At 51.5% G+C, this 18225-nt stretch overlaps 1 protein-coding gene across 1 annotated transcript in view; it reads left to right on the forward strand.

The window, feature by feature from the left end:
- Nucleotides 1-18225, forward strand: part of LOC121086568 — a 116653-nt gene that overhangs the window by 9698 nt on the left and 88730 nt on the right. Inside the window, exons 2-3 of the mRNA XM_040590474.1 lie at nt 9128-9321; nt 12842-13059. Of these exons, the coding sequence (XP_040446408.1) occupies nt 9128-9321; nt 12842-13059 (412 nt within the window). The remainder of the gene's footprint in view (nt 1-9127; nt 9322-12841; nt 13060-18225) is intronic.

Below are 18225 nucleotides of genomic sequence, written 5' to 3' on the forward strand. Positions count from 1 at the left end.
TGGAGAAAATACATAACGTAAAAGCAATTCACACTAACGGTGCTATTAACCCCTTGTAGTGCTGTTTGATGCGGTACAGGTAGTGGTGGAGCTGTCCAAGCTTATAATAAAAGTAAGTTTTTCAACCAAATTAATTATTTTTTCCAGGTGTTAGTAGTCTGACAGTCCAGCTTTGCAATTGTCAGCCTGAGGTGCTGGAAAACTTGGTCATGCTGCAGAAATGATAGGATTTAAAACAAACCAAGCAGCTCTGACCGATGTCTCAATGCCTGTATGCTTTAGGTGATGAGCACGCAGAGTTCGTGCCTGGAGAGTCTCCCCCATGTTTGTCAGGAGCAGCAGTGTCCTTTCCAAGATGATCTCAGCGTCTTTTTGTCTCCTCCGTCGTGTGACTCGGATTTTGAAGCAACAGGGGAGACCAGCCCTGTGTCATGAGACTGGGAACAAGATCAGGAGTTTGACAATGCAGCCAGTGGGCATGCCTGGGGGGGCTGTGATGGGTTGGGGGGGCTGCAATGAATGTGCACTGTGGCTCCAGTCCTGCCTGGGTGATTTTGTGCTGGTGCAGGGCTGGTGAGAGAAGGGGGTGTGTGCTGGAGTTGGCTGCGGTACTGGGTGCCACACTGGACCCCCCTTTGCACCCTCCTTGAAAAGTGTTTGCAAATATAAAGCATACAATTATGTATTTATCTTGCAAGTTAACCAATCTTTTAAAAATTGAGCCATTGTTGTCCATGTTACTTGTGCTTAATTAGCTTTTGTCTCTGAAATTTTTTGAGGGCAAACAGGAGATGTGTAATCACTGCAAAAGAAAAGCCAGGAGCCAGGGCACAACCTCTATGGTTCAGTGTCTTGTGAACCTGGAAAGGGGGAGGTTTTTGCTCTGCCCCAGCCTTTGGCAGGTTGCCTACAGCCTTTCTATCAGAGCTTTCCCCCACCTTTAAACATTAGTATACAGTTAATAATGGCGTGGTATTGCAAGTTTTGTCATCCAAAGCAAGGAACTGCATTAGTGTGGGCATTGCTCTTCTCTGAGCCAGCTTCTTTAATGCCTGTTGTGCAGCAGCTGCATCCCAAACATGCTTCCCTGTCCCTCACCTGCCTTGGCGCTGCCCCTGTTTCTAAGTCATTGGAGTGTCCCTGGGGACACAATTCCAGTGTGCAAAATCTTTAGGTGAGCTTCCTAATTAATCTAAAATACCCTGCTTATTAAGGTGGGGAGGCAGCCTTAGCGCTCTCCTCTGCAGAGTGGTCCATGAGCCTTTTGTGTTGGCTGCGGAGCATCCCAGGTGCCTTCAGCCATCCTCTCCACTTCAGGAGTGCCTGGGTGGCAAAGCCTGGCTATGAGCGTGGGGACCCTGGGGCGTTTGCAGCACTGGTTTCTGAGGATGCAGGTCACGCTCTAGAGCTGCTGGGAGGAAGGATGCTCGTCAGCTGTGCCGGCGTGCGGGGATTCATGTGTTCACCTTCATCTGCCCTTTTCCCCCATTTATCAGAGAGAACTCCGTGAGCAGGATAAATGTTCACACTCCATAAGTGCTTCTGCTTCTTTCCCTGGCCCTGGGGAATTTCTGTCTTTGGATTTTGTTTTTGTCAAGGAGGTGCAACTCCAGCAGGTCTAGGCACAGAGCCCTCCCAAAAGGCCAGTGTGTGGGTTAGCTTAGCAGGTGGGCAGGAGAGTGCATGGGAGTCTTCTCCCCTGTGGGATGTGGAGGGGGTGATCTTGTGGCATCATAGGGACAGAGCGTGTCTGTGCGTTGGCATCTGGTCAGGGCAGCGTGGCAGCCGGCAAGGCGGGGTGAGCCTGAGCTGGGGAGAGCCCTGCGGGGGCCTGGGTACAGTTCACCACTGGCTGGGGATTTGATTTGCTGCCTGCAATAGAGCCAGAAAAAAAAAAGGTTCTTTTAACAAAGAAACCAACATACTTTGAATAAATGAATAGTAGTGTCTGGCCCCAAAGTATTTCCTTTTCCCTTTTTAACAATTACATTTAAGTAAACGTTGAAGTGGAAGCGTTGCCGTAAACCAGAGCCACGATGCTTGGGTTCAGAAGTGCTGGTGTGAAATGTGGTTTTTTACCTTGTTTCCCTGAAGCAGCGTGTGAGGCAGGGTGGCCGGGGATGGCTTTGCCTGTTGCCCAGCTTGGACTGATGGGATGGTGTCAGGGTGCGGCGGGGTGAGAGGCAGGAGGTGTTTAGCACGGAGTAACTGCCTGGTGTTGTGACGCCAGGGAGCGTGCAGGGCTCAGTGGGCAACTGCTGCCACCAAAAGGACTTTTGGTCTTTTTCTGGGATATTTGGTGACTGGTCCCTAGCTCAGCAGGGTGGGTGCTGGGAGCAGGGTCTTGGGGCCATGGCTGGACTCCTAGCGGGCAATGGGTGCTGGATGCTTCTCCAGGCAGCTCTGAAATGTTTTGCTGAGATCCTCCCTGTGTTTCCTGGCACGTGGGGTATGCACCCTTGTCTCCTGCGCCTCCTGACAGCCCCTGAAGCCTGTCTTACCCATCCTAATTGAAACACAGTTTTGCAGAAGCAGAAGCAATTTTTCCCCTGATGCTGGGCGATGGTTTGTTCAGTGCTTGGGCAATAGCCCCTGCTGGAGAGATGCACTTCAAGCCTGAGAGGTGGCAGGAGAGGACACTTTTGCAAACCAGCTGGTGGAAATCATGGTATTTACCAGCTCACAGCTGAGCTTGGGAAGGTATTTTTGTAGCTTCACAATTTTTTTTTTTCCTTGCAAGCTGAATGCTGTTTTGGTTTTTGTTTTGCTTTGAAACTGTTTCACAGCCAGATAAAAGATGCTCTGTTTTCAGCTATCATCCTCTGCTCTTCAGCCCCTGTTACCTTTCTAACAGTATGAAAACACTTTTGTGGAGGCTTGGCTTGAATTGAGAAGAGAGATGTCGCATGGCTGAACTCCCCCTGCATGGGGGACACCAGCTGTGCTTACAGCAGAAGGGGTTGCTGCTGCCTCCCCTGCGCTCCCAAAAAGCAAGCGAGGTTGTGTGGTCCCCAGTGCAGGACTAGGACTGTCAGAACTTCTCGTGCCCCAGGGGCATTCTTGGGATCAGGGGAGGACATGGCAGAAGCATCTTACAGGTGATGGAGAGGAACTGCCCGGCAGGTGTGCAGGGTGAGGAGGGGGCTGCACACAGGGCTTGGCTGTCCTGTGCAGCGATGCTCAGGCTTCTCTTAAAATGGTTGCCTCTGTTGATGATGTTGACTGCTCCTCTCCTGCTGAAAATGTGATTCTGTGCGACAGGGGTCCTGCTGCAAGGAAGTGGCAGATTGTCACTGCTCACTGCCTGTGAGATGAGAACTGGTGTGGGACTGTGGCTTCTCGATTGGCTGCTGGGTAGTTAACTCAGGTGTGTATACTGGGCAGTGAGAAAAGAATTTCTGTTGGGGTGTTTTTTGAGTGCAAAGGGAAGATCTCAGTGATTTTCTCTGGCTTTGCAATTCACAGGGTCACTGGATAAGTACCAGTGACTCAGGGGTTTGCTCACAGTTAAGGTTTCCAGAGCAAGCTGTGGTGGTTTTGAACATGCGCAGGTGCCCTGTGAAGGTTACGCTCTTTCTGAGTCTTTGGGGTCTGGTTATCAAGGCCACCCTTGTATTTTATCCAGTTGTATCACTTGCTCTCAGACTTCTTCTCTAGGCTTTCCTAATGCTGTGTGATCCCCTTACACTTCACTCCCTGCTTTCCATGGCGCTCTGCTGCTGCTTTGGACCACAGTGACTTGCATCCCAGAGGGTGCTGCCACTGTTGCCTTGTGCTTCTGTCCAGAAATTACTTCTAAGGCACTACTGCTTCACCTCTCCTGCTGCTTCCTTTTGCTGCGAAGCCCCTCTGCAGAAACCAGCTGCAGATAGGTGTTGTCTCCTGCTGCGGTCTGGGTGGGGATGGAGAGCATCGCACAAATCACTGCTCATCTCCTCCCCGTGGCACGCAGCCTCCCCGTAGCAGAGCTTGCACCCGGTGAATGCCGTGCACGCTTGGGGTGCTGGAGGCACAGCTGTGCCTTGCTCTGGGAGCTGGGCTAGCCATGGCCTGCATCCTGGGCTGGTGGGGCATCCACAATCCAGTTCTACTCCTGGTTGCTCCCTGCAGGAGCAGGCTCTGCTTCTCCCCTCTGCATGGACAGAAAGTGGGGTGAGGCACCATGGGGTCCCCACCCCCCTGTGCTGGTCACCTTACACCCAGCTGGGTCTCTGCAAGCTGTTTCAGGGAATGGATGCAGGTGTTTTATTTTTTTCCATTTTGCAGCCACTGTCTGTGGTAAGAGGCTGTGTGGTTCAGGCTGCGGAGGAGGTGAGGATGATGCAGGGACCGGAGCGTTCCCTTATGAGGGAAGGCTGGGAGAGCCGGGCATGTTTAACCTGGAAGAAGAAAAGACTGAGAAGGAATCTTATCAATATCTACAAATACGTTAAGGACGAGTGTCAGGAGGATGGGGCCAGGCTCTTTTCAGTGGTGCCCAGTGACAGGACAAGGGGCAATGGGCACAACTGCAGCACAAGAAGTTCCATCTGAGTATGAGGAAAAACATCTTTACTGTGAGGGTGTCAGAGCCTGGAAGAGGCTGCCCAGAGAGGCTGTGGGGTCTCTTTCTCTGGAGATGAGCAAAACCCACCTGGGTGTGACTGTGCAACCTGCTCTAGGAGACCCTGCTTTAGCAGGGGGTTGGACTAGATGACCTGCAGAGGGCCCTTCCCAACCCAACCGTGGTGTGGTGGAGGTGCACACCGCCTTCGCCCTCCTCCCCAAGCAGAGGCACATCTGCCCTTGCCCCAGTCCAAGAGAGGGCTGTGGTGGGTAAATTCTTCTCCTGGCTCCTAGCATCTCTTGTTTTCCTGAATCCAGCTGAAAGCTTTGCTGAGTTTTTAAGTTCAGGTTGCTAAGTTACACCTCCTTGGAGGAGCAGGCTGAGTAGAGTGTTACAGGCAGGAGCAGCCACCAACAGGGAAGATCTGGGAGCAGTGTCCCTTTGCAATTACTGGGCTCTCCTGGCCCTTGTCCCTGCCGTGCTCTGTCAGTCCTGGGTGAATCTCAGTACCTCATATAGCTGTTCTTTCCCAAACTTTTAGCTTTATAAACTTCTTTTGGTCAGCAGATTTAGCTAACTAATTGACTGAGGGTGTAGAGGAGCTACCCACAATTACTGGTGAAGTGCTGTGGGAACCTGCAGGAGGAAGAGCAACATTTGGCTTCTCCATCTTGTGTTTTTGAATCCTTATTTGCCTTTTGGGGCTGTGAGCTCTTTGGAGCATGCACTGTACCCCTTGGAGCTTGGAAATGGCCTTGCATGTCAGAACATATGGCTGTCACCAGGTCACAGCTCTGGAGCAGGCAAGCAAGGTCTGGCACCACTGGTGTCCTGCTCCTCTGCCCCTCTCGCTGTTTAACCTTGCTCCCGGCTGAACCTCCTTCTCTCCTTCCCATTTTCTGCAAGCAGCCTGGCTCTGGGAAGACTCAGGGGAGCTGGATTAGCACAGTGTGTGCTCGGGTTTGTCTGAGAGCTGCTGGGACTGAGCGCTGTGGCAGGGTGAGGGCTTCCCTCTTCCCAGGACTGGAATGTCTTGGGAGGGTCACTGTCCTCAGGCATTTCCAGGAGATGTGCTGGAGGTGTAAATGGGTGAGGTTTACTGGGCTTCTTTTTGGGTTGTGACAGTAGAGGGTTTAGGGTTATTTTTTCCCTCCTGCTTGCTATCTCTGTTGCGTTGCTGGATTTTTGTGCTGTGGCTGGCATGGTGACTCCTCCATCCTTCCCCTGGGTAAGCTGGGGACTCTGTCCTGTCTAGGTTGGGCTGGGAAGTGGCCTCTGGAGAGCAGCTTCTCCCGCATTGAAATAAGCATGGAGGGCAGGCTGAGTGTGTGTGTACAGGAGGGATGCAGGATCTGGCTTTCCCTGGTTTAACTTGCATTAACCTTTTCTTTATTCCTCCCTTTATCTATGCTCAGCCCTTCCCCTCTCTTTCCCTGGGGTGATGAAGAGGCCATCTGGTAAAGACATCACCATGGGGAAGGTGCTGGACATGGCACATCTTTTGAGATGTGTTCCGCCTCTGTTTCTTTGTGCTCCCCCCCTTTTTTTTTTTTCGTCTGTCACAGTGGCTTTTTTGTTAGCCTGTTTGATTTCAATAAAAGCCTGGAGAAGAAGCATCCATGTCCTCCGTGTGTCATGGGCTGTGGCTTGGGGGGTGGGATGCTGGAGCAGTCATCTGGGCTTGTGGGCTTGCACGCTGCCTGGCATAACCAGCTTGTGGCCTGTGGCTGTCCCCAGGGCTGGTGGCAGGGGACCTGGCCCTGGTGACTGTTCTCATGTTTTTTCCATCTGGCCGTGGACTGGGAGTGACGGAGCTGTCACTGGGCTCCTGCCTGAGCTCTCACATGCAGCCAGAAGGATTTTTCCACCCTTGTCAAGACTTCATTATGTGCTCTCCTTTCTACCAAAATGCTGAACAGCAGCTAAATACAGGCTGTAACGGCATCGATTGTGGCTTTTCTAATTGAGCTTTACACTCCATCAGGGATCTTTACTAATGGGATGTGGCATCCTTGATAACACCTAGCTGTGGAGCCTGCCTGGGAAGCATATGTAGATGCAATGTGACTTCCCAGTGGTACCAGGTCCCAGCTGCCAGTTGCAGCTGAGGCCTCTGGAGTTGCTCATGGGATGGTGGATCTGCAGAGCCAGAGTGTGCCTGGCAATTTGAGTTCAGATTTCAGATCTAAACAGGTTTCTGACTGCTTTGCTCTTTCTGATATAAATCATTGTCTGCAGCTATGCAACTTAAAAATCGCTCCTCTAAGGGTGTGAATTCTTCTCTTTTTACCCCCGTGTGATTTGTGTGAGTGGCACTGTAGGCACAAAGGGATGTTGATGCTTAAAATGCTAATGCCATTCTGCAGGTGATGGAGCTATACACAGGTGCATTTAAAAGAACTGAATATTACATGCAAGAAAAAAAAAGAATGTTTTGAACTCCAGCAGAGACCAGGACTCAATTATGCAGCACAGTGATGTGTTAAGTTACATCCCTGTTGTCTTGTGCCAGTGAGATGTGGTACAATGAGAGGTACATACGTTTTACTGAAATAGAAACAACTCCGGGTGCTAATTCTGGCTTTGTATATCCTGGTGTATCTTGTTTTCATGTCGATGCAAGTGAAGTGTGGGGCCATGCGCCTGGTGCTGCTGTGGCAGTGCCTCTGCAGGGCTGGGGCACTGCTGTCCCTGTTGAGTGCTCAGCAGCAGCTCTGTGGAGCAGAGCAGCATCACCTGGGAATAAAAAGCAAATGTGATTACCACAGGAAGTAATACATTCCTGAACCGTAACATCAAAATGCACTCCCTGACCTTGCTCCTACAGACGCATCTGTCATGATCTGGGTAGGAGGCCCCAGCAGCGAGTGTGGTGGCCACCCGCTTCCCAGTGCCTGTGGCTCCTGCCCTCTGCCTGAGCGCTGCCTGCCCATCGCTCCATGCCTGATGCACAGGCATCGCCATCCCTCAGGAGATGGCTGCGTGGCACCGCAGCTCTGCCACAGTCCCCATGTTGCTGCTCGCCCGTGGACTACATCGAATGTCGACACCAGTTGGGAGCTGCTGTCACATCTGTAAAGGGAGAGAAAAGTGATCATAATAAATGTAGCAGTGACAGGCAGCTGCCAAGGGTCAGGAGCTTTTCAATGATAGGCTTTCCCTGCATGACCCCGAGGACCGGCTTAGTGGAAATAAGATACAATTTAGTGCTGTGATATAGAGGGAGGCAGAGCACTTGCCCTGCTGCCTGCACTGGGAGCTCAGCTCTGCCTGGCGCTCTGGAGTGGGTGGGGAGGGTGCCAGGTCTGAGCTGGAGGGGGAGAAAGCAAAGGGTGTGGAAACAACCATGGAGAACGGAAGCTCATTTTGTGAGAGGAGACAGAAAGAACTTGCTTTAATCAGCCTAGGAAAACATGGGCCAAAAGGGGCTGTGAGTGCAGTATGATGGAAATTAATCTTGGGAGCAAACACCAGAGAGGGGGAATAATAATTTAATCTAAAGGTTAATATTGGCACAAGAACAAATGAGCATAAACCAGCTAAGAATTAAATTTTGGAAGGAAATCTGAAGGTTTCATACAGTGCAGCGTGAGATTTAGCAACAGCCTTGTGTGAGGATGGACTCTTGGCCGAGCCCCTTGGGGGTGTGCTGGTGACCTCGGTCAGGCTCAGGTGTGGGCTCTGGGACAGCGGGGCCAGGGGAACAGCCTTGAGGTGGTCCCAGTCTGTGGTCCTTGGCACAGGGTGATCCCCCTGCATCCCTTCACACCACACTGCTGCTAGGCATCCTTTCTTTTTTATCCCATTTCTGGGACTTTTGCAGCATGATCTAGGCTAGTGTCATCCCTGAGGATGGCATCTGAGGAGCATCCCTTAAGGGAGGTGGTGGGGTGAAACAGGAGAAAGGGGACCTGCTCCCATGTCCCACTGTGAGGCTCTGCATGCTCTGGGGTTTTGGAGGAGGCAGCAGCTTGTGGTCATGCTGTGAACACATTGACGTGTGTCTTGGTTCCCCTTGCAACTTTTGAGCCTCATCATCAAACTCAGTTGAGCTTTGACCTCGTGGAGATCTTGACCTTGTGTTTCTATATGTTTCATGACACCTTTGTGACTGCTACAGTGCCTGCTGTGTGAGTTTGTCTTGCTGTAGTCTGGACCTTCCCTATAGCACATGTCCCTGGACCTCTGAGTAACCCGATTTCCACCACCAAGAGCATTCTGGTGTCTCGGACAGTGCTAAGTAGGGCAATTTGTATCGCTTCAGTCTTGAACCCACTGGTTTGTTTATTTGCTTAATTCTGTTTGTCTGAGTTTTGAGGTGGGGTGGGTCCTAGAATGCCTCGTGTGCTTTTTTTGCTGGTTATGGCTTGCAGCTCAAGATACAAATCCTAATTAAAATACACTATTCAAGGGAGAAGGCTCTACTGAAATAGCAGCAGCTTTGCAAATGAAGGGTGCAGTGTGGCGTTGGGAAGGACCGTGTGCTCTCAGGCTGGTGGCAGCATGTAACGTGTGTTACAGAAGGGTTCTGGCTTGAAGGAGCTACTGAAAGGGGTATGCCCTGTGTTTTGTCCCCCCAAGGTCTCTGGACAGAAAGCTGCAGCGACCGCTCCTGGGGAAGTCCCGAACACTGCCCAGCATCCCACAGTCCCCAGTCCTGAGCAGGCTTCCCCTCCTCGACTCCACGGCGTACAGGGAGGAGATGCCGGAGCAGAAGCCCTACAAGAAGCACTCGGCCTCTGACCGCCAGAAAGGCTGCACGGTCCCTTCCACTGGTGAGTGTTGCCGTGCTGTGGTGAGCTTCCACCCCTTTCTGCCGGGCGCCTGCAAAATCCTAGCAAATATTTCCTGCTTCACCAGGGGCACAAATAACAAAATAAATCTAGCTGCAGTCTGTGTGGGGTTTATCCTGCTCCAAAACCAGCCTTTCTTGATGAGGTTTGGGGTGTTTTGCCCCTCTCTGAGCCTTTCTTTGAGCCCGTTAAATTTCTCTATCTTTCATAGATATCTTTCATAGTCATCTTTCTGCTTGTGAAAAAGCAGAGTTGGCTCATGGAAACCATCCGGTGTGGGGAGGTGATGCTTGGAGCCTTCTGCCTCTGGGTAAGCTGCATCTCCTGGCTATGCATGCCAGGGTGAGCTGCTGCCTTAGTGGCTCTCTGGCTTTTGCAACAAGCCAAAGTGCTTTTCTATAGTGTGAAGTGGCTTCAGGGCACTTGTTGCTGGTGCCCATTGGGAGCAGTGGCATGGAATGACACTACTGTGCCCTTTCTGTCATCCTGGCCTGGGATGGGGGTTTGCTGTAGCAAACGCTCCCCAGCCTGGTGGTGTGTGTTGACCTTCAGGTCAGCTGAGGGTTTTTATCATGTTCTTCTACTCTTGCGCTGATCCTGATGAAATACTAATCTGGCTGGGCCAGCTGCTCTGAACAAGTTTATTGGCAAAACTGTTGAGGCTAAAGCGTTTCAGTGCTTTTGGTGCCAGCAGGATTGCACTGGGGCCATAAGAATGATGGGGAAAGGGATTGGTAGCACTGAAACAAAGATAAGGCCTGCAAGCCAGGGCTGACAATCTGGTGCTAAATAAAATCCTTATAAAACAACTCCCTTCAAATGGCACCTTTGGTTTTTTTTAATTTTCTTTTAAATCTAACCTGCTCACAGATCACTGTGATCTACCCAGTAGAGCAGCTGTCCAAACCCTTGAACAAATAATTTTAATGCTTTGCAGGCTGTGTTTCATTCCCTGGTGCTACTCATTCTTCTAAAAGGCGTGCACAGAGAGCATCTTGGCACGTCGCTGAGCCTGTCCTGCCACACTCATCGCAGTGGTGCTCCTGGGTGTGTGCAGGACCCATGTGGCCGTGCTCTGCTGCATGCGGGACCCGTGGTTTTCCTTTCAGCCCTCTGGTCCAGCTGGAGGATGCAGCTGCCTGTATCCCCTTGGAGAGACGGGGGAGAGACCAAGAGTAATGAAATCCTTGGGAAATTGGGTCAGTGAGATCAGATGTGACCCGGTTGGTCTGTGGGGCTTGAAACTCAACTCCTTGTCCTTGGGAGAGGTGTCCCACACAGAGCAGTGGGTACTGTGGGTGGCTGTCCCTTACCTGGTACCCTGGCAGGTGGGCTGCATCCAGCATGCAGCCCTGGCCCTCCCTTGCCTAGGGTGGCAGAGCAATGGGGGCTGTGTCTGGGCATGCTGTGGGGCTGGGAGAGGATGCTCTAGGGGACAGAGGGTGGTGCAGGTGGTGGCTGAGCCATCGTAGATGGACGTGGCGAAGTGAGGCTGGTTCCTCCTTCCATGTGTGGCTTTCCTGCGTGTGGGGTGGGTCCGTCCCGGGCTCGGCGCCGGTGTCGTGGCGTTTCCTGCTGTGTCCCCGGAGCGATGCTATCTTGCAGTGGCAGTCTGGATCTGGGCTTCGATTGACGTGTTTGTGCGTTGAATAATCACAGCTTTCAAACAGCAGTTCCTGTGTTGTATGAGTTGACATTTGGAGAGGAGCAGCAGCAGCAGCTTATTAAATTGAAAGTAGGGGAGGGGAAAAAAAAAAAAAAAAGATGTGATGCTAGGTAGTACTGTGCTCCAGGTTGCCTCTTTGTTCACGTTTTTAAGCTGTCTGCCTTTTCCTTCTTGTCCTTTCGGTTCTGCTGGTTTTGATTTGGTGCCTTCAGATCCACTGGCAGGACTTTGCGTGCAGTGAGCTGTCTTAATACCCTAAGAAGCTCGAGGAGTCTCAGGGAGGGATGTGTGTGTTGAGCCACAGAAGATGGAGCAGCTGGTCACAGGTAGTCCAGCCCGTGTCTTATCATATTCAATGTGAAGCCCTCAGCCTTGCTGGGTAAACTGGACTTCACTCTCTGAATTGTGGCTGGTTTTTACCTTTGCGCCTTTATCTGCTTTAAACTCTCGAAGTGTTTTGCTCCTCTGATGTAGTGTAGCAGGGACACAGTCATTTGCGCTCGAAGATGGCAGGTTTTTCAGAAACCAGAGACAAATGATCTTACTTTGGGCAGAGGCTGCAGGAGGCGGGGAGTTTCTGGACAATCATGTGAGATGCCCTTTGGGCTGCAATAGCTAATAATTGATTATTTTTACAAGAATTGAGCAAGAGGGTTTTATTGTTTGCTATGGCTATTGAGAAGTGATTTTGGCTGAAGGGTGGGAAGCAGGGCAAACTCCAGATGTAAAGATGAGGTTGGCAGCAAAAAGCATGCGGCATCCAAGCTGCTCAGAAAAGAGCAGAGCAGTGATGTTATGAAGACATTTCCTGTTGTGTTTTGTTATTTTTTTTTTCTTTTGTTGCAATGAAATGTGGTTGGTCCTATCCTGGGAATGCCAGCTCTGCGTGATGCTGACTGTCCTCTGCTGCCGCTGCTTTCTCAACGTCAATGAGGTTTTGTCTCCGGGCTCTCTAGCCCTGCAGTGCTGCATCAGATGGTGCTGCAAGGAGCTTGGAGACCAGAGGTCTGGTTTCTTTCCTTGGTTTGGCTGTTGATTTGCTCTTGGCCATGTCATAAAGAGTTTTCTGGAGGAGAAGACAGCAGTAAATCCATCTGCGATTTGCAACATTTGTGGTACCTCAGTTTTCCCATTCACAAAGCAAAATTTATCATCGCCAAGCACAGAGCACGTGAATACTTGTAGGAGAGAGGTTTGATACAGGTGTGTAACATGAATGCCAGCAGCAAGAGCTGCATGGGGTTCTGACTGTATGATCTGTATTTCTTAAAAAGCAAAACAAAGCCCCAAACGTTTACTTCTAATGTGGAATGTCTTATTGGACTTGAGGGGAGGAAGAATGAGTGAATTTTTTTTATTTCATTATAAGTGACCCTTTTAAATGGGATAAACTTGTTGGAGTTAAATAGCAGGAAATTTTAAAGTATTAGGATTTTGGTCTGCTGATTTTTTCTGAGTAGTAATATTCATACTGCAGTAGCACCTGGAGGCCCTGACTCTGGCCAAGACTTCATTGTGCTCAACTGTATTTGCCCAGTTCCTGCCTGGAGGGGTGGCTGTTGGGGGCTGGGGGTACATGAGGCTGGACAGGGTGAGAGCAGGGGCTATCGCCTGGGGCAGGCGGGGGCAAGGGGTGCACCAGGACATGCGGCAGGGATGTACCACCTCCTCCAGGGAGGGAGCTCTGCATCACCTGTACCCCATGGCATGCTGGTGGGTGTGGGGTGGGCACGGGGGTCCGGACTGTCCACTGGGAATCCCCACTGTTGGGCTGGAGGGGTAGGACGTGGCTTGGGCTGTGGCTCTGATGGCATGGTGTGTACTTCTGCTCCCCAGGGGAGGCGTGGCGGCTGGAGGATGACTGCACAGACCCCCCCAGGGACCCCCAGCTCAGCACGGCGGTGGAGGATGCCCCATTCAGCTACTTCCGCACCCGGTCCTTCTACATGAGGAAGAGCCTGTCAGTTGACAACCACCTGGGGTCCCTCAGCTATGCTGTCCACCCGACAGAGACGAAGGCTGAGCGTGTCAAGACCAAGCTGCGGCGGCAATTTGTGAGTATCGGGGTGTCTGGCCCTCTGCATTCACAGGCATGTAGCTTCCCAAAACCACCAACGTGTCGGAGAGCTATTTTTATGTGCAGCATTACTAAATCAACAGAAAAAGAGGCTGCTCCAGCCTAGTGGAGCAGATGGTGGCAGCAGCTCAAGTTTGCCCACACCGTGGCAGAGCCCCTGCCTGCTTTGCCTGGCTCCCCGGTTTCTGGCTCCCCGCTTGCCGCCGGCTGTCGCTGGCTCAGAGGTGGCTGTTGCTCAGCCAGGCGATGTGTGGGATGGTGCCTTGTTTCTTGGGCGCTGCTGTCCGAAGTATGAAACAAGGTTGAAAGTAGGAAATGAGTTTTCCTGTCCTCTGCTTGAGCAACTGTGTCTTTGCAACGATTTGCCCTGGGCCAGTGGACGGGTGCGGCAAGGGGCTGGGGTGAGCAGCGAGCCAGCGCTGAGACCCTGGGGCAGCTCAGCCCTTTCTGGCCCTCTGGAGCATTTTGGTGGCAGGACAGCAGGGACATGTCAGGGCTGCGCTGCAGCTGCAGGGGACTCTGATCAATGTTTCATGGGCTTTGTCTCTTCTCTTTCCCAGAGACACCCGATACAGGAGTTCGTATGGCCTTCCTCCTGCCTTGTTATGGTCCTTGGGGTTGTAATGAGGGCTCAGGTGTCCCTGTGCTGAAAAACACTTGATGTTGGTTGGCAATGGGTGAGAGCATCAGTACAATGGGAGCAGAACGGGGGGTGAGTGCCCATGCAACCCAAAGTTTTCCTTTCCTCCCTGGGAGGACAGTTCCGACCTCAGCAGCGTGTTGATGCTTTTCTGTGCACCAGCAGTGGATGCCCATGGGGGTGAGTCTGGGGGAGCTGGTCACAACCCTGGTGCTGCCAGCGGCACCTGTGAACCAGCTCTGTGGGAGCTGCTGCCTTGGGATGCCTCAGCGATGGAGATGAGCAAAAGCAGGACGGGGCATCTGATCAGTGGCTGAAAGATGTTGGAGATGAGGTGGTCCTGCAGCTGGGTGAGGCACCTATGTCTGCTTTATTTGTCCATCAGCCTTCTGCAGCCTGAAGCTGCACCCAGGAGAGTGGGGGGGAGATGTTGGGGGACAGTTCCTCTTTCAGAGATGGTCTTTCAGTAACTCGGTGGGATCTGTCACCCACAGCCTCCCTTCTGCAGTGCAGAGTGGTGCAAAAGGCATGGAAGGACTTGGGGCGCTCAGCACAAGCAACATCCTGGTGCTTGCAGAGAGTCAGTGCAGATTACTGCAGGGCTCTGAGTGAATTTGTACTACTTTTCCCATTGGCATTTTGAAGTACTCTGTATCTAGGCCAGTCGTTCTGGTATTGCCCAGTGACTTTGTGATGTTCTAAGGAAACCTGTTAAGCTGATGGTGCAGATCCTGGTGCTCCCCAAAGAGGAGCCAGCAGCGCTTGGGGTCCCAGCTCCTGATGGGGCAGATCCCTGCCGCCTGCCCATGGGGTCAGCCACTGCCTGCTTTGTGCTGTCTGTGGCTGGTTTGCTTTGGCCTTTGACTTCATGAGGTTTTGGGGACTTTTAGCTTTTCTTGGTGTACCCATGGAGCTGACTGTCCATCAAGGAACAGAGCAGGAATTTCGTATGATGTGTCTTGTTTTTTGGCTTTTTTTTTCTTGCTATGTCTTTTCTGGTTTGTTTTAGCAGCTAAAAGATGTTGTTGCTGTAGGCTTGGCCATGGGCTGTGACCTTGTGAGACCTACTGAGAAAAGCAGATTCATCCTACCTGGAAGGGGCATCACAGGGTCCTTCAGCAGGGGCTCAGGGCAGCGAGCATGCAGCAAGCTGAGCTGGCAGCTTGTTCCGTAGCTGAGGCTTGGGCTGGTATGGGACCAGTGTTCCCCACACAGCTGGACAGCCTGGGTTTTAAGTTCACGGTAAAGGTCCTGCCAAACTGGGGAAGTTATTTCCAAGAACAGGTAGCAAGGGTTGGGCTCCATGTCCTCCCACTGTTTGGTAATTACTTTCTACCTTGGTGCTGGAGGCACTGCAGTGTCCCCCGGTCCCCGCAGTGCCCTGGCTAGCCCCGCTCTGAGTGTGGCTGGTGGGGCAGGCAGTGCCTGCTGAGAGCCATTCTCCTCGTGCATGGCAGAGCATTTACAGGAGAGAATATGATCTGCCTTTTCTGCAGTGGCTCATCTGGGACCTTTCAGGAAGGTCCACGTTTAAAGCTTGATTCATTTTTCCGGGCTGTTGCGCTTACCCAGCTCGTAACATTAGATTTCTGGCTTTGCTCTTTCTGTGCTGACATTCCGGGCTGCCTTTGCCTTGCAATGCAGTTGCTTGGCTTTCTATTTTGGGAAGTGCTGAGCAAGGGGAGAGGCTCCTGATTACAGGGCTTTTGGGGGTCAGCTGGGACCCTAGCCTGGCAGAGTGGATGGGGATGAGGCAGAGCTATTGCCCACATGGAGCCTGTGCTGTGCAGCTGTCTCGCATCCATTTGATTAGGCTCCCTGCCTAACGAAGGCTTCGTGTTGGTCACAGGCACCTAAGCTTCTGCAAGGGAGAATTTATTATAGCTTGTGTGAAAACATTTGAGACTTGCCTCCCTGCACCCCTGGGGTATGGCATGCTGGAGTGCTGCTGGTGTTGCCTAGGCATCTCTTGGCTTCCCTGCCAGTGCAGAGGGAGCACCTGCAAATTCTGTGTGGCCCTGTTCCCCAGGAGCAGCCGCCCTTCCCCTGTCTGCCGGAGGTGAGCATGCCTGCCTTCCACCCTCCTCCAGCTCTAGGAGGATTTCCCCCAACCACATAGCTGGTGGCATGTGTCTTCTTTGGTCCCACTGCTGGCATGTGATGGATCTGCACATACAGATTGCTTGAATTTGCATAATTTGAATTTTAAATGAATTCCAATTTTTGTGATTGTCAGAATGAGTTTTCTTTCTAATAAGTCTTTCCTTTTAACTCCTCTAAGGCTTGTAATGTTGGTGACATTTCCACCTTTGAGCAAGAGGAGCATTTGATAGCTTTTTGGCACCTGTCTCTCACATGGATCCCCTGCCTTGCCCCCATGGGTCCAGCACATCAATGCTGTCATGGGGGTGATGGCCAGGGCTGGGTCTGTGCTCCGAACCCTTGCGCCTGTTGTTCTGGGTGATGGATAAGGGCCTGTTTTGGGTTTTGTGCCCGGCTGGCTCCACGCTGCCTTTGAGATGGGCAGCAAGAAGCAGGGATGGGATCTTCTGCCATGTCCCTTGCCTGGGGGGAGGAGGAGAGCAACGATGACTGTTACAGGCTGTGCTGAAACTTCTTGTCTTCTCAGGACCCCGACCGTTAAAGGTAGAATTAACCCTATTATAAACTCAGTATTAGCTATAAGGAGCATTAAAAGAGACACCCAGAACTGAGTCACTGTCTGTAGTGGCTGCTAGGACAGTCCGTGCAGATTACTGCAGGGCTCTGAGAGAATTTGTACTCCTCCTTTTCTCCCTTGGGATTTTGAAGTACTCTGTATCTAGGCCAGTCATTCTGGTATTGCCCAGTGACTTTGTGATGTTCTAAGGAAACCTGTTAAGCTGATGGTGCAGATCTTCTGCTCCCTGAAGAGGAGGAGCCAGCAGTGCTAGGGGTCCTGGCGTGCTGGTCATTAGCCTGATTTGCAGTGGGTCTCTATCCTGACACCCCCTGCTCCTCTGCAATGAAATGCTGCTGCTCTTTGGTGAACTCTTCCACAATGCACAGTTTGTGCTGGTGAGATGGAAGAGAGCAGCCGGTGGCATGGCCGTGCCACAGCTCTGCCATCCGCGGTGCTGCCACAGCTGGCCTGATGCTTCTGCTTGCTTTAATTCACGCATGTTCCAAGTAGGTGAGACTCAAGATTGTGTTGCTTTCCTGGGCGTGTTCTCAGGCACTGATTTTTTTATTTATTTATTTATTTATTTTGTATGGTATATTTTCTAGGCAGTCACTCTGTTATGAAATGTCTGTGCCCTCCAGGAAAGACTTAGAGCCCTGTTTATCTTGGAAGCTCTTCTGATGAGTTGAGCAGAGGTAATTCTTGCTTTACAAAACCCATAATGAAGGAGAAAAGGCAAACCGGAACGGTAGGGCCTGGGAACAGGAGGCAGTGAGGAGACAAACTTGCTTTGTGGCAGAAACCTGATCAAATCCAGTGCTCACTGGGCTGTAGAAGGAGGCAGGCACTGGCCAACGTGTATCCATCCAGGTTCGCCTATTCCCGTGGATAATGATCAGTCCAGAAACTCCTCCTGTTCTGATGGATGCTGCAGTGATGTTGGGCAGCTGGAGTACCCAGGTCTGGGCAGAAGCCACCTTGCTCCAGAGCACCACCAGTCCAGGGGATGTGAGCATCACAGGCTGGGTAGTTGCTGCCAGGCAAGCTGGGCAGAGCATGGAGCATGGTTTCTGCTTAGTGGGACCCATCTCTGTGTTATCCTGATAGTTTGGTCTTGTTCCTAAGTGTGCAGGGATTTACCAAGTCTGTTAGCTGCAGTCTGTTGTCTCCTGCATGCAACTGGTGTTGGAGGCTCTGGTGTCCTGCTTATGGTGACAGCAAAGCCAGGCTCAGCCCTGCTGCAATCCCACCAATGACAGTGAAATCACACCAGTGGTAACACTCTCCTGCTTGCTTGCTTTTATTTGGTTATGTTCTGACACTGCTACAAAACCACACACTTTCATACCTGTTTTCTGATTTCAGAAAACATTAGCGAGCAGCCAGTCAATACTTGTTTGTGCCCTGTAGTTCAGTGTAACAAAAAAAACAAGGGGAAGAGGAAAAAAAAAAAAAAGAGGCTGGAGCCATACAAGAGGCAAGTCAACTGTGTTTCATGAAGGGGCAGAGTAAAGCAACAAGAATTGTACTGGATCTACACACATGCTGCCCTCAGTTTTGCAAAGAACAATTGCAGTGACTGTCTTAAGGAGGTAAATGCAAAGGCAGGTGAAGGATGTGCAGTGTGTATCATCTAACTGTGCCCAGCCCCACCTTGGCAAATTGCTTGCTTGCCGACTATTGTTCATTGATGAGTATTTAAAAAACCCTCACACTATACAAACCTGATAAATAATGTGACACCTGAGCCAGACAGCAGCTTACTCACTGGAAAGCAGGCAGCAGAGCAGTCCTGGGAGCGGGGGAGAGAGGCTGCCTGTGAATCACACCACTTTGCAGAT

This window comes from Falco naumanni, chromosome 4 (genome assembly GCF_017639655.2).
Source record: "Falco naumanni isolate bFalNau1 chromosome 4, bFalNau1.pat, whole genome shotgun sequence".
Classification (NCBI taxonomy): Eukaryota; Metazoa; Chordata; class Aves; order Falconiformes; family Falconidae; genus Falco; species Falco naumanni.